Source organism: Pimephales promelas, chromosome 1, assembly GCF_988280905.1.
Source record: "Pimephales promelas chromosome 1, fPimPro1.hap1.1, whole genome shotgun sequence".
Taxonomy (NCBI): Eukaryota; Metazoa; Chordata; class Actinopteri; order Cypriniformes; family Leuciscidae; genus Pimephales; species Pimephales promelas.
The window spans coordinates 35,993,215-36,017,276 of NC_142769.1; the positions used below are offsets into that span (position 1 = coordinate 35,993,215).

The 24,062-nt window shown below is 36.1% G+C and overlaps 1 protein-coding gene across 3 annotated transcripts in view; it reads left to right on the forward strand.

The window, feature by feature from the left end:
* The window catches only part of myo1ea (myosin IEa), a 58,831-nt gene that overhangs the window by 27,923 nt on the left and 6,846 nt on the right, over positions 1 to 24,062 (forward strand). For all 3 annotated transcript variants that reach the window (XM_039689121.2, XM_039689122.2, XM_039689123.2), the window contains exons 3-20: positions 551 to 640; positions 1,506 to 1,600; positions 7,303 to 7,390; positions 9,825 to 9,914; positions 10,587 to 10,718; positions 11,807 to 11,941; positions 12,108 to 12,240; positions 13,562 to 13,758; positions 13,844 to 13,924; positions 14,401 to 14,487; positions 14,676 to 14,762; positions 15,555 to 15,722; positions 16,886 to 16,971; positions 18,181 to 18,262; positions 18,446 to 18,552; positions 20,552 to 20,650; positions 21,190 to 21,334; positions 23,597 to 23,711. In XM_039689121.2, coding sequence (XP_039545055.1) covers positions 551 to 640; positions 1,506 to 1,600; positions 7,303 to 7,390; positions 9,825 to 9,914; positions 10,587 to 10,718; positions 11,807 to 11,941; positions 12,108 to 12,240; positions 13,562 to 13,758; positions 13,844 to 13,924; positions 14,401 to 14,487; positions 14,676 to 14,762; positions 15,555 to 15,722; positions 16,886 to 16,971; positions 18,181 to 18,262; positions 18,446 to 18,552; positions 20,552 to 20,650; positions 21,190 to 21,334; positions 23,597 to 23,711 — 2,017 coding nt within the window. The remainder of the gene's footprint in view (positions 1 to 550; positions 641 to 1,505; positions 1,601 to 7,302; positions 7,391 to 9,824; positions 9,915 to 10,586; positions 10,719 to 11,806; positions 11,942 to 12,107; positions 12,241 to 13,561; positions 13,759 to 13,843; positions 13,925 to 14,400; positions 14,488 to 14,675; positions 14,763 to 15,554; positions 15,723 to 16,885; positions 16,972 to 18,180; positions 18,263 to 18,445; positions 18,553 to 20,551; positions 20,651 to 21,189; positions 21,335 to 23,596; positions 23,712 to 24,062) is intronic.

The following is a 24,062-nucleotide window of genomic DNA, read 5'->3' on the forward strand; positions in this document are numbered from 1 at the left end:
CACTGATGTCACCAGTCCATTATTCACACTCAGGCCATTTTTCATCTGCCAGTCCAGCCAAAGTTTTATGAATACTCTCTGAGTATTAGACAACCACAATGAGTGAAATGGTCCAAGAGGTTTTCCTCAATTGTGAATGCTAAACCTCTAATAGTTTTCAGAGAGAGTTTTCAGTCTAACAGTTTCACATAGAGAGAGAGAGAGATTTTGGATAGAAATGGTTAGTCATCCACAAATGAAAATTCTGTCACCATTTACTCACGATCATGACACTCCAAAACTGTATGACTTTCTTTGGAACACAAAAGAAGATAATTAACATTTCAACTGATTTTGTCCACATAATGAAAGTCATTTTGGTACCAACCAAACCAACATTGGGTCTCATTGAATTCCATTATATGGACATTTGTGTATATGTGTGTGTGTGTGTGTGTGTGTGTGTTTAACAAGAAAGAGTAAGTCATACAAATTAGGCTTTTGAAGTAAACTCTCCCTTTACTGCAACCTTTTCTTTCACAATTTTTTGAGCCTTGACCTTTTCCTTCAGACATACATTGGTCCTGTACTCATCTCAATAAACCCTTTCAAACAAATGCCTTACTTTGGGGACAAAGAAATAGAGATGTACCAAGGCGCAGTAAGTTGTCTTTTATGGTTTTCTGAAGTTTAGTCCTGATCCACAATAGACTGTTTACTGTGGTGCCATGTTATTGATAACTAAAACTATTTAACAATTATTTTCATTAATTGAAATAAATCTGAAATCAAATCAAATATAAATACTAAAGAATAAAAAATACTATTACTAACTACTACTTACGTAATTACTAATTACTAATTACTAACTGAAATAAAATAAAAAGTACTAAAATTACTAAAAAATTAAATAAATAAATAAAATAAATACAGCTAGATATAAATGTTAATAAAAATTACATATGGACATAGCTAAATGACTTAAATGAAAATCCAACCTGAAAATATAAAAATAAAAGCTAATTTAAAATATGAATACTTTCAAATTCAAAAAAAATAATTATAATAAATACTATAATAGTATAATAATGCTGCTAAAATAACACTGCTATGGTGTTCAAGTAACAGTTTTGTTGTAAAAGCTCTAGCCATTGGAAATTCTAATAGTTTCAGTAATGTTTTTTAAGTGTGTAGGTGTGGTGCAGCTGCTTTCTTAATCAGAAAAGTAGCTGCACAGGCCTGCCTTACCCATTGAAGTCACCTGGCTATGCCTCCACAGAACAGCATGTACGGGTCTATGTTCTCAACCACGCTTGCCCAGAGGTCTTGGCTCCTCCTCAAGCTTATGGTTGCTGTCAATAATCATTCGCTTGTGGAGGCTATACAGCAAAGACCATTGAATGTGTTTTGACTTGTATGCCGCACAGTAGCTTATTTATGAATCTGAGCTCAGGCCATCCTAAATATGAACCATAATGTAAATTATGAAATGTATCTGCTTTTCTCCATTTCTCCCCCTCTCTCAGGCTCAGTATGAGAACCCTCCTCATATCTACGCTCTAGCCGATAACATGTATAGAAACATGATGATTGATCGTGAGAACCAGTGTGTCATTATCAGGTGAGTGAACTTTTGAACTTTTGAACATGTCATCATCAAACTTTAATTAATTAATTAATTCTGATTAATTAATCAAATTGATTGAAATAAATGAATCAATATGTGTAGAGAAAAACCTCAGATGAAAATCGTTTGGAAAATATTACATTTGGCTGCTGTATTATATATTATATACTGTATCTTGGTTGATTTATTTCTATTTTATTTGTATTTGTCTGTTCTTCTATCTTTTAATTCTATTCTTCTATCTTTTAATTCTATTCAGGCTCTGACTATTGTGTTAGCTTTAGCTTTAGTTTCAATTTTGATATTTTTATGTCAAACCGTTATTGTCTGTCATTCATACAATGCAAGTCTATGGTCACCACCTCAAAGAGCATGCACAGAGAAGTCCAAATTACACATGATTTAATGACTCGTAAATGTAAGTACACATTGACGGCCTAAGACAAGAAATGAGCGGTTTGTGTGAGAAAACTATATATATATTTATATCATTTTTACCTCTTGTAACCACATCCACGTCCAAGTGATCTGAGGGCGTGGGTGCTTTATGGCTGTGGTTACAAGAGGTAAAAACTATATAAATACTGTTTGTTTTCTCACACAAACCGCTCATTTCATGTCTTAGGTCATCAATGTGTAATTACATTTATGCGTCATTAAATCATGTGTAATTTGGACTTCTCTTTGCATGCTCTTTGAGGTGGTGACCATAGACCTGCATTATATGACTGACAGACATGAACAGTTTGACCTAAAAATATCAAAATTGAAACTAAAGTAAAAAAATAATTTCAAAGTGAACTATCCCTTTAACATGACCACTAGTTGTGATATGTGTCAGGGCGCTGCCTACAAGGCTATCGGCTCTGACTATTGTGTTATTCTTTATATAATTATTTGTACTAAATTAACACGTTAAACTGGCAGTTTTACTTTTTAAACATGGAGACTAAGTGTTGCTCCATTTTGTTTAATGTGTGACATACAGTAGAAAGGGTGTGACATACAATTATGTTTGGTATGATATCAATGCAGACATTGCAGTAGGAGAGTCACCTGGCTGTCAGTTGGAGTGAATAAATCCTTATACTCTTTTGGTTATGTTATTAAGGGTGTACAGTTAAATTACAGTTGAATAGAACAGATTTAACAAGCCCAACAGGCTCAGTGGTTGAGTATAACTTTACCCCCTTTTGATGATCTACAAAACAAAGACCAAAGGGTGTAAAATTACTTTGTCTATTGTTATATTCTCTCCAGGATGTAGAGGACACAGCGCACAAGAGCTTTTGTTACCTGTGCTTCCTGCTGGAGCACAGGAAATGCACTTGTAAGGATATTGTAAATGGAGAAAACTTCACTGAACAGCCAGTTGCGATGGATGTAATATTTCTTAGTATTAATATTGTTAATTTATGAAGTAATCCGGTAATTCATGAAAAGACAGTCAGTCAAAACAAATTTCTTGATTGGAGAGCCACATGACATAAGGAGCGTCAATATTTCCTATTACACTTTAATTAACTTTTTCGAACTCTTTAATCTCAGTTTAATGGCTTACAAACTGCAATCCATTTATATGTATCTTCAGAAAAGTGAACACTGTGGTTCTTTAGTGCATTCAATATTGCACTGTTTGTTTTTACAGCAGCTTGTACAACAGTCAACTTCTGGCTCAAGAAGTGGTGTGTGTTCTTCTGGGAATGGGCAAAGAACTGACGAATTTGCTAAACAGCATTTTTTTGTTCTCACTTTTTGTGCTGCTAGTTGTCCAGGTTAAAAAAATTGGGGAATTTTAGCCCACCTTAGTTTAAGAAAACAACACGGTGAAGGAGGGGAAGTTGCTAACATGGAGATTTTCTCTGCTGACCTGGGCCATTTATTTCAGATCACATAGTCACCTGTGGGCTGGATGGTGACTGTAGTGCTTACTTCATAGTAAGTGACTTCAGTTTCAGCATTTTTCTCACACATTTGTTTGTATAGTGGGAAAACTGCTTCCAGTTCAGTTAGACCACATAAAGAGACTGGAAATGGAGTTGTGATGATCCAGATTAGTAAACAAAACCATGAAATTGCTGCCCAGGCATCCTGTGGTCAAGCTGTATTTTGGTTAGAACAGGCACAGGACCATTATGCATCAAAAAAAGATCCTTTTCACGTGGCCAGTTACCATTCAAAAGTTTGGGATTTTTGTTTGTTTCAGAGGTCTTTTTTGTTCACTGAGCATTTATTTGAAAAATACAGTAAAAACTAGCAATATTGTGAAATAGTACAATTTAAAATAAGCTTTTTATATTTTAAAATGTAATTGCATTTTCAGTAGCCATTACTAGTCTTCAGTGTCACATGATCTTTCTGAAATCATTCTGAAATACTGATTCATTTATCAAGAATTATTTCTTATTATTATCAATGTTGAAAACAGTTGTGCTGCTTAATATTTGAGTGGAAACCAGGATCCATTTTTTTAAGGATTCTTTGAAGAATAGAGTCTTCACAACAACCGCATTTATTTGAAACAGCTTTTTTTTAAACAATGTAGAAGTCACTTTTGATCAAGTTAATGTGTTTTTACTGAATAAAAGTATTCATTTTATTTAAAAATAAACTTACTGATCCCAAACTTTTGAACAGTACTGTAAATTGCCGCAATCTAGGATTTTTTAAGGTATTTTGTTTGGAATGTTGTGATCTTCATTGTGTATGGTGGTATAATGGTACATTAGATCAGTATTGTCTGGTGGAAACAATGAGGAAGGATGTGGCAGAATCTGCCATTTATTTACATAATTAGGCTTTGTATCTGGTAAAGGACAAATAAACTGACCATTTCGCTGAGATCAGTAACACTTCATCTTGTTATGGCTGACTTGGTGGTCTGTACAGTATGATATACAAAGCATTCTCACTCATCAGTGAGAGCCAGTGCTGTATTTGCTGAGCTGATGTTTCAGCTGCTGAATAATCAGTCTCATGACTCGTCACTTACTGAATGAGACTGAATGGCTGATGTGTCCATTTTTGGTCAGCAAACGTATGCAGGAAGTTGAAAAATAAGCATTACAGCATACAAATTACAAATCGCCCAAAAGACATGTTTAAAAATAGTCATGGACAATTAATCTAAGTGGACTGAGTGTACAGTGTACGTTAAGAGTGTGTTCCCAGAGCTTTCATCGCCTGTATCCGAGCAGGGACATTTCCTTTAAGGTGGAGAGCCTTTAAACTCGCAAGACAAAGGAATGAGAACCACATGGCGGACTAAATCACTTGTAAGAACTCTTGGAGCCGCCACGAGAAGATTTTCTGCATGTATTGCAAGGCTCTCACAAGGTGAAATGAAAGGTGTGTAGTACCACTGCTGTGTAATGTAATGGACTTCTTCCCCATACCTCCTTTATACGCCACAGCTGTGCCTTCTCGAAATGGTAAACTGACATGGGTAATAGAAAAAATCTTGAAAAATAAACCAGCTCCTTCTGTCATCATTCGCCAAACCACATACATCTCAATGGCTCTGCTAAGGCAAAGGGCAAAAGCGGAAGGATGCAAGTAGAGGGTAAAGCAACTGAAGGAGAAGAAATGGAGCCAGTGTTTCCCAACAGGATTAATGAATGACATTTCCATCTCCAATTTTTTCTGTATGTTTCCTTGACCTGAGTTATTGTAATTGCAGAACAGGACTATGCTACCATTCTTTTTTTTATTTTAAAATAAATTGATGCTTTTATATTATAGTATGTAAAAATAAAGACATTTCCACATCACACACTGTAAAAAATATTTTCATGATTTGTAATCACAACATTTTTTTTTCTTTTGTCAAATCAACTTAGATAATTTATGTGGTTCAGATAACATAATATTTAGAGTTTCTGATGATTAAATCAATCTCCTTCATTGTATTAACTCAATTTTTTCATTTCAATGAACTTTTTAAGGCAACCAGGTTACTTTTTTTAAGTTAAACCAACATTTTTTTTTTACAGTGCAGTTTCCACAAAAATATTAAGCTGCACAAATGTTTTCAACATTGATAATAATATTAATAATAAACGAGCAGCAAATCAGCACATTGGAATGCTTTCTGATGGATCATGTGAGAACGAAGACTGAAGTAATGATACTGAAAATTCAGCTTTGCCATCACAGGAATAAATTACATAAAAATACTTTACATTAAAATGTATTGAAATAGAAATCAGAAAAAAATATTTCACATTATTACTGTTTTTACTGTATTTTAATGGCATAAGTGCAGCCTTGGTGAATATAAGATGTGTGTGCGTGTGTACATGTGTGAATGTCATCTATGTTTGTTGGCGTTCACTGTTCAGATGTATACATATCGTCTCATAAGAAAATTACTGACTACATAAACAAACCTTTTGTTTTATGTGCATTCTGTATTCAGACAAGTCAATTGAAGTCACCTTTATTTATAGCTTTTTACAATGCAGATAAGAATGGAGAAAAAAATCTTGGGAGAAACCAGACTCAGTCGGGGGCCAGTTCTCCTCTGGCCAACAAAGGAACAGTGTGATTCGGGCAGCATTACAAGTCCGATTGTATCGGAACATTTAGATTATTTATCCATTTCCATCTGTTTGGAAGTCGAAGTAATCACGCTGGTATGGAGACAAGTTGTTGAGGATCAGGATCACTTAAGGATGAGTTGGGATGGGTCCAGGCGCAGGTCCACCATAGAGGGTCCCTCGGAATAAACAGAGAAACTAATATTAGCTAAGACGCCATCCTTCTTATGATGGACCAAGTACATCAAGATTTACGGGACATGTTCCTGGTTCCGGCTGATCAAAACTATGCAGCCTAATTTTGAATTAAGAACGTCTATAGTGTGTTATGTGTATGCTAGGCCAAAGAGAGGTGTTTTTAGTCTAGATTTGAACTGAAAGAGTGTGTCTGCTTCCCGGACAATGTTAGGAAGATTGTTCCAGAGTTTTGGTGCTAAATAGGAAAAGGATCGATTTTGATATTCTAGGTATTATCAACAGGCTGGAATTTCAAGATCACAATAGGCATGAAGGACTATAATGCGCTAGCTTGCTTAAAGCCATTCACATATTATGTATTAGCATGTGCACCCATTATCCAGCAACTCAAATGCAGACTGTAGCTGCAGATTATGGAGTAAAGAAACCTATTTAGTTAATAAGGATCTCCCCTCTCGACAACACCATTCTACTTGATCTGCATTAATTGAGGATAAGAATCTACTAAACCCTCTCTGACCCTCTTAAAAGCTTGCTGAGCAGATTTTAGTATTGTGCTGTGGGCACGCATGGGCTGGTTTTGCTTGTTAACGCCCTCCTGTTCTTGTTTTTAAACTGCTATAGCTGGAAAAAAATGTGAGTTTTTAATATGCTCATAAAAATGTTGATTGTTAAAACATTACATGCAGTTGCTATTATTTTGTAACTATCATTGTTGTCACTACTAGATCTTAAAAGCCCAATATATGTACAGGAAAATAGCAATATATTATGTTTTTATGTTTTCTATGCATGTATCTGTGTATACACTACTGTTCAAAAGTTTGGAATAATGTTTTCTCTTATTTTCTGAAAGTCTGCCTTTTGTTAATCATTAAAAACAGGAATATTGTGAAATATTACTGTTAATTTATTTATTCATTAACTTAATATTGTCATGTTTTTCTTTGTTTTTCACAGTGGTGAGAGTGGAGCAGGGAAGACAGTAGCAGCAAAGTACATCATGAGCTACATCTCCAAAATTTCAGGTGGAGGTCCTAGAGTTCAGGTGGGTTGCACAGAATAAACTAACATTAAACGTTTGCACATGCAAGACACTATCAGGATTAGTTAAGGTGCGATAAAATAGAAAAGAGAAAAACTTCCTGTATCTCGTATTTGATGACTTTACCGAGACTCTTTCTGACATTTAATTTTAGACAGAAAGTTGGGCTCATCTGACATCATTCCTCATTCCTTTTCTTTCATCCCCTAAATCCAACCAGCAGCCATCTGTCCCCCACAATCCCCCTCTGATCTATCCTGTGACCCCCATGTGAGTGAGCTCAGAGTCCGAGGACTGACACTTGTTGATTGCATTAATCTAACTAAATGAACCCTTTGTTGATGAGTGTATGTAGTTCATTCTAAAAGTCTAAGAACCCATAGTGAAAATGCATGTGCACAACATTTTGAGTGAAAATTAACATGACTTTTAATTAGTCTTTTTCGCCTTTTGCTTCAATGACAGCATCACTCCAGCTTCATGAACTCCATATGTTTGTTTTCCAGCATGATTTGAGAATGATCCAACAAGAAACTTGAGCTTAGAACATGTGAACTTCTGTACACTTTATCAGTCACACATTTACTTATTTGATTAGTGACCTATAATGCAGAATCTGAAATATTTCATATTAATGAAGAACTCAAAGACATTATTGTTTCCAACAGATGCATTGAATAGACATCTCAAAAAGTTCTTTTACGAGTCAAAACACTGCAAAAATCATATTCTTTATGAGTACTTTTGTCTACTCATCCAGGTAAAATATCTAAAAATGTGCTCCGAAACATAAGGGTCAGCAGCATGCACGATTACTTGCATTGTTTTTTAAAGCCTTATTTTGTTTATCACACTGAATTAACATCTTAGTTTAAATTATATTTTAAATCTTTTAAAAAAAAAATATTTTCAATGTATACATTTGAGTCCCACTGTACTTTTTTGGGACTAAAATATCATGAAATGATTCCCTGTGGATTAAATTGAATGATTTGATTGTGAAACAGGCTGTTTCATGTGTTTTGATGGGCATGTTTTTTTTTTGCGTCTTAAACAAAGTAAAGTATTGTAGCATAACAGAAAGCCCCTCTGCTCTGTTGTGCCTTTGTCTGTCTGATCCCTCTGATGTCACAGTGCAACATGATCATATGACCATCACTGTTGTATGGTACATCCTGATTTCTGTGATGTAATACTCATCTCCATCTTTCTTATTTTTTGTCTCATTTTCCCTCTATTTTCCTGTCTTTTATTTGTATCTATATTTTTTTATTCTTGTGGTCCACACAAGAGGTGGTACCCTTTTCTCTTTGTCTATATGCAAATTATCTACAGTATGTGTGTTTTTCCTGGTATTGCAAATGCAAACATGCTTTCAGCTCTAATTTGTTTACATCAGCTATGTGGCTTTTTTTTTCAAGTTCGTCATTTTATTTTTGGGGTCTGCTAGAATAAAATTACATGATTTAAAAAAAAAAAAAAAACATTTTTCTCATACTGTATGTTGCTGCTTTTCACAACTCATTCCCTTGCCTTTAAAGCCCACCTTTCTGAAATACCCACTCTGCTCTGATTGGTCAACTGGCCCAGTCTCTTGCGATTGGTCAACTGCTGTTTAGGAAATTTTATGCCCCTTACTATAATTGGGTTCCAGTTCCCAAGGCAACTGTAAACAGTATTATAGATGGTAACTATGGCCTCAGTATTAGAAGTCCATACAATGTATTCTGTCCTTCCCATGAATAAAAACAGCATCTCCTCAACATAGTAAAATCAGTTACCCAACTGTTCTTTTAGGATGGCCAAAGCCAGTATTTGGGAATTATGCAAATGTATAACATGAAAGTCGTTAAAATAATGGCAGGACTACAAACGGGAATTTTTTTGTTGGAGAAATGAACCTCATTTTGGTACACAAAGCATGCACAAAAAGCTTTATTACACACTAAAGGAAAGGTAAAAAAAAAAAATAGTTTTCAAATATACATATGGCCTTTAAATATCTTTATGTGGTTTGTGCCCTATATACTGTATGCTTGATAAGGACTTAAAGATGGGACTTCACTGTTTATAACATTAGACGTCTGGAGAAAGAGTCTCCAGAAGTCTTCTATTATAAACAGTGATGGTTTTTGGATATCCCAGAACGTCTGCATCTGTCTGTCTGTCTCTTGGCTGCTGAGTCAAATGGCTCAAACTAGACGATGGTGTGCAAATGCTGTGTGGAATGTGCGTACTGATATCAATGTGGATTCAGGCCATTAAAGCAACTTTTTTACGTCGAGATGGCCAGTTTTACCTGAATACACCATACAAACTGGATGTTTCCTCATCTGATCAGTTCTAGATCAGCATAGGTGCTGCTGTTACTGCTGTACTTTATTATCTTCCACAGTGTGCCAAATGTAACTCACAAACCCTCTCTTTTTCTACTCAGCATGTCAAAGACATCATTCTGCAGTCCAACCCTCTTCTGGAGGCCTTCGGGAATGCTAAGACAGTGAGGAACAACAATTCCAGTCGATTTGTAAGCATCATTCATCCTCCCATAGATTTATTTTATTGAAGAGAGCAGACAGCAGACGTGTATCTTGTGCTCTGGATAAATTTGAGAGGAACACAGTTGCACTAAAATCAGCAAAAACTGGGTGATCATCCAGTTTAAATAGAGAAAGAAAGAGAACAATTTTGCTACTGAAATAAGAACATTCGATAAATATCACTGATGTTATCGTAAGGCTTTAACCTAAACGTGGCAAGTACTGCCCTTAAAAATACTCCCAGGCAGTCATTTCAAACTATGTTGTAATGTATAACCCACATTTACTTGCAGTTCTGCTACATTTCTTCCCACACAGGTCTTGTTTTTGGGACTGGTGTAGTTTTGTTTTAAAGAAGAATGAATTAGAAGTAATACTTCTAAGGATTATGTAGCGAATAGGAGTGTTTTTCGGGTGTAAAATCATTTAGATGAGTTCAGGGGCTGGTAATGTCATTACAGCTTTAAGTCTGGGCATGTCTGGTAACTGTGGACAGCACAGCATACATAAATGGTCAGAGAGAGTCACATAAATGAGTAAAGAGTGTTTATGTGTGTGTGTGTGCGGCACCCATTTCCTTTTTTTCTGTTCTGGGCATATGCACATCCACCTGCAGTATATCACGTCTGTGCCTTTTTAACATTCATCTTCACTGACAGGGGAAATACTTTGAGATTCAGTTCAGTTCCGGCGGGGAGCCAGATGGTGGGAAAATCTCCAACTTCCTTTTGGAAAAATCACGCGTGGTGATGAGGAATCCCGGAGAGAGGAGCTTCCACATCTTCTACCAGGTGAGAATGAGGACATGAGGTGGGCTTCTTGCCTCAGAAAATGTCACTGTGAACGTCAGTAGCTAAAGAACACAATGTTATGAGGAAAAATTGAATGAATAACCACAGTAAAATCCAGGAAAGGGAAGATGGAGCCATTTGGCTCTGAAAAGCAGGTCACGTTGTTTTGAGTATACCACTTGAGCTCTTTGGAAGAGGGAGATACTGTCTGATCTCCTCTTAATGAGTCTCCTTGCTGCTGTTTCTTCTATACAAGTTTGAGAGTTTCTTATGGTTGAGTTATTTAGGACTTTTTGTGTTTTGGTGTCTAACACTTTTCACTCTCACTCTTTTGGTTTGACCCCCAGAAATTCAAAAATTCCCAAAACGGTGTAATTTTGTATTGTGTTAAATGGCTTTCTGTAGTGACAATGACAGTGGTGGAAATTACTTGCTGTCTAATTTCATAGCTAGCATTTTATATATATACAATGTTAAATAATATTTCACACAAGTTCAAAAGTTTGAGGCTAGTAAGATTTTTTTTTTTAAATGTTTTTGAAAGAAGTGCTCACCAAGGCTGCATTTATTTGATAAAAAAATAACATTTCTTATTATTATTTAAAAAAAAAAAACGTTTGTGCTTCTTAATATCTTTGTGGAAACCGTTATATTTTTTCAGGATTATTTGATTAATCGAAAAGTTAATTTATTTTAAATTAAAAACTTTAGTTACATAAAAGTATTAATAAAAGATAAAAGTATTAATAAAAAAACAACATTTTCTGATCCCAAACTTCTGATTGATATTTTGAATTGAAAAAATTGAAACTTGCTAAATTGAAACTTAATATATGTTTCTGTATTGTGTATAATTTTTTGTATATATATAAATGGGACACACAAACACAAAATTTTATTTTAGTTGTGCTTAATCACGATTAATCATTGCACAGCCCTCATTTGTTTTGTTTTTTTGTTTTTTCTTTTCTTATATTTCATCTCAGGAAAGCGTTAGAACATAACACTTCTGAAGTTGAAGAAACACACTTTTATGAAAACTCTGAAATTAATTTTATGTAATAAAATATTTTGATTTCTCTTCATAGCTAATAGAGGGAGCCAGTGGAGACCAGAAAAGCAGTCTAGGTATCACAAACCTGGATTACTATACTTACCTCAACCAGTCAGGTTCCTATAAAGTTGACGACATTAACGACAAGCATGATTTCCAGGAAACCTTGGTAAGTATGATTTAGGCAGCTTGCTATTTTGAGATAGCCTCTTTAGTCCTTGGAGTCTTATTTAGCTGTGAAGATTTTACCTGTTCAAATATGACAACTATTTTCCATATCCCTCTCCCATCTTTTCACATTCCCTCTCCCCTCTCCTCTCTCTGTCTGACCCCAGCATGCCATGGACGTGATTGGCATCTCAGGGATGGACCGCGCCCTGGTACTTCAAATTGTGGCTGGAATTCTTCACCTTGGGAACATCAACTTTAGGGAAGCAGGGAATTACGCTGCTGTAGAAAATGATGAGTGTATGTACCTAGTTTTGCGTCAATCCTTGTTTTTGGTGTCCCCGTTTGAACTATGTACTGCTGGTTTTTTTTTTTTTTTGCTGCATTAGCTCATGCCAAACTGTCTTGCCACACCAAATTAGCGCTCTGTTTATGTGCTTGGTATCTGCATATTGCATCACACGATAAAATTACACACAGTGAAACTATGAACGTCCAGCCCACCCCTCTATTTCCTCTCTCTCTCTCTCTCTTCCCTTCCCTCTTGTGTCTCCAAGCTCTTTCAGGTGGAGCAATGCATTTGAATGACAGAGACTGTTTGCTGTGGCATAAAGCCATGCTGTGCTGGGAGCAGACCAAGTTAATCTGTGCCTTTCCTGTTCCCAGCCCCCCAACCCCTCTTCCTGTCTGCCGCCAGCGGCTTTCACACATTTACTGTTGGTTGGCCAATGTAAAAAGCACACACGGCATAACTGCATAACTTATGACAAAACCATATGTGAAGAGTTATAGATAACATCTTCAAATCCATCGATTATTATGAAGGCCTTTGATTGACATCATGGAAGCTTTGAGAACCTTGAACAGTCCCAGATCTTTTTATAGTTGCGTTGTTTTGGGAGGTCAGTTTTGTGCGCTCTGCTCTAACACACCCATACATCTGAATAATGAGCCATATTTAAGCAGTATGACGAACTGTATCACTATCAGGGCTGGATGAGGGAAGTTTCTTTTTTAAGGAGGTGAGTCAGAGATGAGGTGGGATTACTCAGAATTGGAGTGAGGTTCAGGCCTATAAGTGATTGGTGTCTCACCAGTGCCTAACCTCAGAAGAAATCTATTGTTGTGACTACACAGAAAGAAATGATCATGAGTCATTTTTATGACATGCACCTTTTTGTTACTTTTTTTTTTTGAAAAAGCAAAGTAATGTTATGTTGTGTTGTTATATTTTCAACAGTTTGGGGTCAGTAAGTTAGTGTTTTTTTAATGCAACGGTGCATTAAATTCAGCAATAAATGTTTGTAAAATTCTGTCAAATAAATGCTGTTCTTTTGAACTTTTCTTTTAAACAACAAATCATGAGAAAACTATATCAGTTTCCACAAAAATATGAATCAGCAAAACTGTTTTTAAGCATTTTTAAAAGGATCATGGGACACTAAAGCTTGCCATAACACGAATGTAGCTTTTATGACCAAAAAAAAAACATTACAATATCTTACTGACCCCAAACTTTTGAACAGTAGCGTATAACACTCATGTAAGCCTTACTGTGCAAATATGTATAATTATATATAACATTCTAACTCTGCCAAACTGTTCTCTATCCTTCTCATAGTTTTGGCATTTCCTGCCTTCCTGTTGGGCATCGATCAGCATCGTCTTAAAGAAAAACTCACCAGCCGCAAGATGGACGGCAAGTGGGGGGGCAAGTCAGAGTCCATAGACGTAACGCTGAATGTGGAGCAGGCGTGTTTCACACGCGATGCCCTCTCCAAAGCTCTGCACTCTCGTGTTTTTGACTACTTGGTTGAGGTACAGGCAATATGCACCCACATTCCTTTTAAAAATAGAAGTTACAGAAGAAATAAGCTCTGAATAGGTTCCTGTTTTTCTTTAGTCAATCAATAAAGCCATGGTTAAGGACCATCAGGAGCTGAACATTGGAGTATTGGATATCTATGGCTTTGAGATTTTTCAAGTGAGTGTTTTTAAATATTTTTTTCTAGTCACTCATTGAATTTGCTGCTATCCAGTCTACCTAATGAGATGAGATGTAATGTGGGATGAAATTGGATTGGTCTGGATTGGTTCCCCTCTCTTTTTGAGCTCTTTTTGAACATATTAATGAGCTTGACTAATCTGATAATCTCTTGATTTAGCATCTGGTATTGAGACCGTTAAGATTACTACCTGTGTTGCCTTCATAAGAAGGATAAAGCTAGATAACAGGGCTTTCAACCCTTTTAATTTGATCCTGTGCTGCTCCAATTCCAGTTAACCACTAAAATTCTGAATTCTTGAGCAGCGACTGTGTATTTTTAAGTGCTATTGATAATGATAATGTTGAATCGTTGTTTGTGATATTTACATCTCATTTGTTTTCATTTGACTACTGGTATTATTTTGGGGTCATGGTTATCTATCTGTCTCTTGTGTTTTCATTCGCTCTTTTAGAAAAATGGATTTGAGCAGTTCTGCATCAACTTTGTGAATGAAAAGCTGCAGCAGATTTTCATTGAGCTGACTCTGAAAGCTGAGCAGGTAACACTTCATTAGTCCCCTGTGCTTTTATTGTTGTTGCAGTGTGGATCTTGAAGACTCTTGTCATTTTAAGTCACACCTTTTTCCTTAACCTTGTTTTGGCAGCACAGGAAATACTTCTGCTCCACCCTAGTATAGGGCCATTTTCATCGTTTTTCTTTTCTTTTCTGTCTTTTTCCTCTCTTCAGGAGGAGTATGTACAGGAAGGAATCCGATGGACTCCCATAGAGTACTTCAACAATAAGATCGTCTGTGACCTCATTGAGAGTAAAATAGTACGTTTCGCCAACTGTATAATTCAAGCATTCATCTATTTCAAAAGCTGGATATTATCTGCCCTTGCCAAGTGCAGTTAAATCAATAAAACTAACATTAACACACTAAGAAGTTCTCTTCCCATGACTGTTTGTCTAATGGCCTCAAAATGGTTGATATGCCTCCAAATTCAATTTGCTCCACTCTGAGAGAGACTAGACACAAAGAGCCATGAAATTCACTACAAGGGAGACCTTAACCATGCATGTCTGTATGACAGCATGTGAGAAAGTGCTTCTCTGTGTCACTGCTAAAAGCTAATGCTTGTCTGTGAGAAATTTACAAGCTGTGTTTTCCCTTTTTTGGACTCTGTGTGGATAGAGAGATGTCTAAATTTTCTGACAGGTGGGATTTCACTAAAGATTAATGCATGACAATAGTTTTGATTAAGCTTGAAAGGTCTGTGCATGTGGACTAAAACTGTGTCACTTTAGACATGAATGTTTGCATATTTAAATCTTTGTGTAATGTGGAGTCTAACATCCTGCAATGCAACATGCTAAACATTATCTAAAACTATACTACTACTAAATGGTAAATGGACTGCATTTATATAGCACTTTCAATAGACCTATGGCTATTGATATGTTGGCTCTGGTTGCTTGTTATCAAGGTTGCATAACAATCAACAAGAGTCTAAATGAAACCCTAACAAAACTAAATACAATGACTAATAGGAGCCTGTCTCAAAATGATTATGAATGTATTTCACAATATAAATGTCATTATCATTTATTTGTGTCCTTTCCCAGAATCCTCCTGGCATCATGAGTATACTGGACGATGTATGTGCTACTATGCATGCGAAGGGTGAAGGCGCAGATCAGACAATGCTGCAGAAACTCAGAATGCAAATCAACAACCACGAGCACTTTAACAGCTGGAACCAGGGCTTTATCATCCACCATTACGCTGGCAAGGTATTTATACCTCTTTCTTTCTGCAACATCTCTTTATCCCTCTTCTGTAGTCTTGTTATATGTTTTACTTTCTACTTCTACTCTTTTGTCTGTGTTTCTAAATTGCATTGTCTCTTGCTGTTTCTTTCCTTCCACCTCTCTCTTAGTTTCTTGTATACTCTTTGTTGGCTTGGGGTAGTTCAGTATGTGTGGTACCTTCCACATACCCTGTGTTCAATGAGGCGTGCTCTGAGGGGAGGCCCGCCCACATCCTGCACCATTAGATTTATAATACAATAAATCTGATGTTGTAAAATATAAGTACATTCTACAGTCAATAGAAATCTCATGATAAAAAAAAAAAAATATATATATATATATATATATATATATATACACACACACACACACACACATGCATGTATATATTTATATATTTAAAAAAGTGTCATTCATATCTAAAATACTTATATTTATATACAATATAGATTATGTATTTATATATATATATATATATATATATATATATATATATTAGGGCTGTGCAAAAATTTATTGCGATTAATCGAAAATAAAATAAAAGTCTGAAAAAAAAGCATCCAAAATAAAAGTCTGTGTTTACAAATAATTCTTAAATATATACATGCATGCATAGGTATTTATATATACAAAATAATTATATACAGCACACACAAATATATTATGTAAACACAGACTTTTATTTTGGATGCGATTAATCACAATTAACTTTTGCACAGCCCTAATATATATATATATATATATATACAGTATTTACGTGCAAATAATTCTTAATTATATACATACATGCATATGTATTTATGTATACAAAATAATTATACACAGCACACACACATATTTTATGTAAACACAAACTTTTATTTTGGATGCGATTAATCGCAATTAATCTTTACACAGCCCTAATATATGTGTGTGTGTATGTGTATATATATATATATATATATATATATATATATATATATATATATATTCTAGTTACCCAGTTGTATATGCAACTAAGTAAGTCATTGATGATAGGTTGAATTTGATCTGAACATTTATTGGCTCAATGTGGCTCAATGTTTTTTTTTTTTTTTTCTAACCCTGTTCAAAACACACAACTGATTTAATGCTCTGTTATTTGTCCCCTCTCCCCCCACATCCAGGTATCTTATGATGCAGAGGGTTTCTGTGAGAGAAACAGGGATGTGCTGTTCACTGATCTGATTGAGTTAATGCAGAGCAGTGAAATGTAAGTGTCAATCCACCATCCACCCTGTCTCGAATCATTCAACAGCTGTTTGTAATAAACTTTGTGAAGCTTTCTGGGGTCCAGTTTTAGACACCATTCAGACACGTACTGTCATGCATATATACACACCACACACACATGCAGAGTTTGCAGAGGAACTTCCTTTGCACCACTAGGTCTTATGCACAAAATAGAAGAAAGAGAGATCTTAATTTGCAATTCAGTGACGAAGCAGGGCTTCCTGTCCATCTGCGCAGACATGGCCCTGCAGATCCATACCCCTTAAGACATTAGAGCAAAGCAAGACAAGCTGTTAACTTCATATAACTATGTGGATTTTCTGGTATTAGAATGTGCTCGCAGTGGAGCTCTATCGACTACATTTTGTGGCATGCCTGGTTGGCTGATAATAATCTCTTGTTATAAAATCTCTTTCTTAATCTCTTAGCAAAAGTTTGTTTATTATAGTGCTTTCAAATGATGTCTATGGGGCAGGACATCGCACTGAAATGTTAAAATACATGCTACATTTTGAAAGTATAGCAACAAGACTTATGTAATAAGACATATGTTTTTATAGCCTATAGCTTTCACATAATACACACAAAAATACCAGAAAGAGATTGTTTGCATTAAGAAAAATCCACCCACAGGTATAAAAAGGATGATTTAATGCCCACTCACACAGGATGTGTTTTCGTGTTTAAAACGCAAGATATCTTCCTTTAGCTTTAAAAGTTAAAGAACTTTAAAAGAACATAAAAGTGCCGCATATTACAAAGCTGTGTCATGCGCAAGATGCTGCCAATGACACAAACATTTTCAATTGTCAAACATGTCCGTCTAGTGCATGTTTGCATAAAAAAAATAATATTAATAAATATAGCTTCAAGCTAACTTTAAAAACATCTTTTTTAATTGCTTTTTTATAATATAACTATTTATTTGCCATGAAGATAGACAAAGAATCTGGCATCCAACCAATCTATAAGCTTAGTAAAAAGCTTATTCAGGAGGCAGTGAGACTAAAGGATAGTGAACACCAGAGATGAAAAGCCACAAATATTTAAACTCTTACCCTGTCCCTAATGATGAACTCCAAAACAACCTGTTCTGCAGAGGAGAGACACGATTAAAACATTCCTGTATTTCTTTTATCCTGTATTCACTTTTCAAATAATTCCTATCTGTCTTGATTCTTTTCGTTAGACCTTTCATCCGTGCCCTGTTCTCAGAAAACCTCAATGCTGAGAAAAAAGGTAGACCCACTACTGCAGGCAGTAAAATCAAGGTGAGTTGAGACTATTCTGCAGGCTCTCTGCAGGTTCTCTGTTTCACCTCATAAAATTAAACCATTTTCACACTTTCTGGTTGCCTGACTGTCTGTGTAGATTAAGTGGTTTGCAGGTTTAATGGTGTTTTCTTGTAAGCTGCCTTAGCATTTTACACCCTTTCTGTTTCTTTCTAATGGCAGAAACAAGCCAATGATCTGGTGGGCACTCTGATGAAGTGTACACCTCACTATATCCGCTGTATCAAACCCAATGAGACCAAGAAGCCTAAAGACTGGGAAGAGAGCAGGTAAGAGATTATGGTCAAGTTGAATTCACATTCATTCAAAAGTCTTTTTAAATTTTTGTCAGTGCTATGTTACAATTATATAGGAAACTGATATTATAATGGAAATAGTTGAGATTTCTTTTTAAATTATTATATTCTCTTAAAGTGGGCAAAATTAATTATAACTATCTTGTGGCCTCAAGATAGTAACTCATGGCTTCAAGATAGTAACTTGTGGCCTCAAGATAGTAACTCATGGTTTCAAGATAGTAACTTGTGGCCTCAAGATAGTAACTCATGGCTTCAAGATAGTAACTTGTGGCCTTAAGATAGTAATTCGTGGCTTCAAGATAGTAACCTGTGGCCTCTAGATAGTGACTCGTGGCCTCAAGATAGTAACTCGTGGCTTCAAAATAGTAACTTGTGGCCTCAAGATAGTAACTCATGGCTTCAAGATAGTAACTTGTGGCCTTAAGATAGTAATTCGTGGCTTCAAGATAGTAACCTGTGGCCTCTAGATAGTGACTCGTGGCCTCAAGATAGTAACTCGTGGCTTCAAGATAGTAACTTGTGGCCTCAAGATAGTAACTCATGGCTTCAAGATAGTAACTTGTGGCCTCAAGATAGTAACTCGTGGCTTCAAGATAGTAACTTGTGGCCTCAAGATAGTAACTCGTGGCTTCAAGATAGTAACTTGTGGCCTCAAGATAGTAACTCATGGCTTCAAGATAGTAACTTGTGGCCTTAAGATAGTAATTCGTGGCTTCAAGATAGTAACCTGTGGCCTCTAGATAGTGACTCGTGGCCTCAAGATAGTAACTCGTGGCTTCAAGATAGTAACTTGTGGCCTCAAGATAGTAACTCATGGCTTCAAGATAGTAACTTGTGGCCTCAAGATAGTAACTCATGGCTTCAAGATAGTAACTTGTGGCCTCAAGATAGTAACTCGTGGCTTCAAGATAGTAACTTGTGGCCTCAAGATAGTAACTCGTGGCTTCAAGATAGTAACTTGTGGCCTCAAGATAGTAACTCATGGCTTCAAGATAGTAACTTGTGGCCTTAAGATAGTAATTCGTGGCTTCAAGATAGTAACCTGTGGCCTCTAGATAGTGACTCGTGGCCTCAAGATAGTAACTCGTGGCTTCAAAATAGTAACTTGTGGCCTCAAGATAGTAACTCATGGCTTCAAGATAGTAACTTGTGGCCTTAAGATAGTAATTCGTGGCTTCAAGATAGTAACCTGTGGCCTCTAGATAGTGACTCGTGGCCTCAAGATAGTAACTTGTGGCCGCGTAATATTCAGCATCATTACTCCAGTCTTCAGTGTCACATCATCCTTCACAAATCATTCTAATATCCTGATTTGCTGTTCAAGAAACATTTCTTATCAGTTTTGATATTTATTTGATATTTAAAACGAAATCTTTTGTAACATTGTAAATGTCGCTTTTGATCAATTTAATGCATCCTTGATAAATAAAGGTATAAAAAATCTTACTGACCCCAAACTTTAAACTGCAGTGTAAAATGGGAAACTAAGTAGCAACATGGATTCAAATTTTATTTCTCAGCATGGTTGTTCTTTGTCCCGACAGTTCTTTCATCTGTTTATTTGTTCAATTTTCTTGGCCATTTCGTCTTTCACCATAGTTTTTTTTTTTTTTTTTTTGGAATGAAATGTGGAATGAAATGTTCTGATCCAGCGTGTTGGATTGTTCAGGCTCTAATGGTCTTCCTGTTATGAGCGTTTGTGAGCATTGTTCATGTTGGACACAATGGGCAGTATAATTAGCACCCACACTTCATTCGCAGGATGTGTATGTATGAAATTTGCAATTATACAGACAATTATTTAGGAAAGGCTGATGGGGAAACCACCAGAAATGCCTTTTTGTCTATGAAATTGTAAAAAACTGAGATTAATGTCTGTAAAGGGTTTTTTTTCTGTTGCTGTAAATATTAACCTTCCTTCCTCTCCATCTTTCTCTCTCTCTCTCTCTCTCTCTCTCTCTCTCCCTAGAGTGAAGCACCAGGTGGAGTATCTGGGTCTGAAAGAGAATATTAGAGTAAGGCGTGCTGGCTATGCTTACAGACGAGTCTTCCGCAAGTTCTTGAACCGGTAAAGACTGATTTCAAAGTCCTCTTTAAAGCCCGACATCATGGAGAACATTTCTGGTGTTACAATTTTGAGATCCAATGACAAGACACCATATTTTCACAAGAATTTCACAAAGAGAAGGAAGATTGTAGTGCATTATAGTACTTTTATGTTGATGAATTTTGGTTCCTCTTCTGTTATGATCCAGTAGTTGGACAGTTTCCTCTAATCATTGTGTTGGTTTAATGGTCTAATTCCATTATGATCAATTACTTCACATGCTTGGTTATTATCGTTATCGCATTTGGTTATTAACTTTTCACACAAAGTAAAACTGAATTTTTTTTTGATGTGTTAATATTTATCCAAGTGTTTATCTTGCACACACAGACTGCCTACAGTATTATATTTACAAAGGGCTTCACTTCAGAAGACAACTGAGCATTTTGTACTTTTATATGAATGAAAAATAGGCCTATGTAGTTTAATAAAATATGATTTAATTCTCCAATTGATGAAGAATGAATTCCGCATCTTCTCTCTCTGTTTCTGTGTCTCAGGTATGCTATTCTGACGAAGGAGTCGTGGCCAACATGGCGGGGGGATGAGAAGCAGGGTGTGCTGCATCTCCTGCGCTCCGTAAACATGGACCAAGACCAGTATCAGCTCGGACACACCAAAATCTTCATCAAAGCCCCTGAATCGGTAAGTTCAATTTTTCAGCAACAGGATATGATATCATGTCCCATGCAGGGAGTCTGTTTTTAATCAACAAAAAGCTATCCTAACAACTTGGAATACATTTATAATGTCAAAATGCATGTCTACTCCACTTTGAAAAGTCAGTATTTCGCATTATACGTGTTATTCACAACACAAAGTCTAATTTGGCCATACCTTAAGTTTGAGAGCCAAAAACCAAACATTTGTTTTGCTTGAACAGTGTGCTTGTGCCATCTTTCTTTAAAATACACTACCGTTCAAAAGTTTGGGGTCAGAGCACTTTGTAAATGCTACTTTCTTGATAACACAATGGCACTGATAATGTTTAAATGTTGCTTTAGTATCCTTATACTTTTGGATTGTTCTACAATATGAACACTTCAGACACATCAGACTAGATACACCAACACAAGCCCCTATCAGCAGCATGTTGAACATAGTTTTTACTTCGGTCAAGATTTAACATTTGAGTTGTGCTGTAATGGCAGAAGAGCGGTGAAGTGTAAGAGTCAGCCTTTGTCCGGCAGACATCAGCTCAGCTCAGAGTGGGTTGATGAATAGTGGGCAGTCAGTAGGGAAGGAGGAGGGACACTGGGCTGGTCCCACGTCAGCACCGTTAGGTCAACATTACTCTGGATCTGATGCACACAGTGCTGTGGTAAAGCTGCTTCTGTTATGTCCAAGACAGCTTTGCTTTTTCCACTACGTGTTTTTTTTTTCAGCTTGCTTATGAAAGCACTGCTTGTGGATGTGCTGTGATCTCACTGTTGACATTTAGATGTACACACGTATACATAGAGACACAGTATAAGGCTCTGTGGCTCGGCATGAATGCACCAGATTATCCAGAGATGTGTGACTTTGGCATGTATGTGTTAAAACGTGGCCTTTTCTGTGTGTGTGTGTGTATATGTGTATGTGTGTGTTTGTGTAATATAAAATGTAGGAGGGCTCCAATATGAACTGCACTGCCTCTCAAAACAAAACTGAGATAAGGTGCTGATACTGAGTAATTAGTTCATGACTACAGGAATTTCTTTAGTGAGAGATGGTGTGTGAGTGTGTAGTTGTATTCACTCTTTTTTCCTACTGAGAGCTGATGAAGTATTACGGTGTTTGCATTAGGCATCCAAACAGTGTGATTTATTTCACAAACACTGTTAAGAAATGTCCAAAACCTATTTTACCACAAAATTAAAAGGGGTCATTTAAAAAAAATTGACCGTATTGACCCCAAATTGTGCAGGTCCGGCTATTGTAAGTACTTAATTGTAAGTAGGGATGCATATATATATGAAGAGTTCAGATGCAAAAACCTCTAAGTGCCATTTGAAATTTTCTTCTAGAATGATCATTTTTATCAAGCTTGTATATTTAAGTTCAGTAATTTCACTTAAATGGCAATGATAATTACCTATTAATTGTTATTTAAGTGAAATTACTGAACTTAAATATACAAGTTTGACAAAAATCATCATTAAAGAAGAAAATTTCAAATGGCATTTAGAGGCTTTTGCATCTGAACTCTTCATATATATATATATATATATACAGTATACTGTATATATATATATAAAATTTATCTTGCCATTTTGTTATTGCCATTTATCAGTTAATGGCAATAACATGAAAATAATTATCAATGGTAGGTTTGTGTGTGTTTGTTTGTTAGTGTGTGACATGGAAGACAAAGAGGGATTGTGTATTTGCTTCAAATATCTCGTCCTGTGCCAGCCGCGTGTGTGTGTGTCTGTGTGTGTGTGTGTGTGTGTGTGTGTGTGTGTTTGAGGCAGTGCCAGGCCTCTGTGATAATGATAGGATCTGTTTAGTCTACAGCACAGCAGAGCTGTTACTGTGTGTTCTGAGATACAGGAAGCACAGTGGAGCTACACAGTGCTCAAAGCAGTATGGGATGACTGTAAAACAGTTGGGCACAGCTGCCTACTGAAATAGAAAATCTGAAATAGAAAAAGAGAAGTTGCTCTTGCTCCACTATGTGTTATAATGGGCCTTGTCTTTCCAGAACTGTTTAATAAGTTCCAATGACAAGTGACCGTACTATCTTGAGACAAGTGTAATGTCAGCTCTATTTACTAATGTTATTTGCACTGTTAAATGTTAAGTGGGCAACAGTGCATGGATTTAGTGCACTTTTTAAAATACTGATTCAAGTGGATATGTTGTGAGTTTGTGAATATTTTTATTTGATTCATGTTAACAACCTGCATTATATTCTATTTACAGCTGTTCCTGTTGGAGGAGACGAGAGATCGCAAGTTCGACGGTTATGCCAGAACCATTCAGACGGCCTGGAGGAAATTTTGTGCACGCAAGAAATACGTTCAAATGAGGGAGGAGGGTGAGTTTAACATTCAGACAAATAGTTGGAATAAGTTTAAAGTGCTTGATGTCATGTTCAAGCACCACCGTACAAAGGCATAATAAGAAAAGGGAAATCAATGTTGTTTTACATGGCAGAATGTGTCACAGTTTGGGTTTTCCCCTGTATATCTTTGGAGTCTGACCTCAACTGCTGCTTTCAGCTAAATTATTGTTATTATGTGAAAAGTAATAATAGATACACACACAAAGAAAACACAAAAACCTCACACCCGGCCTGTCTGAGTGTTCATGTTTGGGTGTTTCTTTAGCTTATAGGCTCTTATAGCCTAGTTTTACTATAAAAATTCTACTAAAACACTTTTTCCAC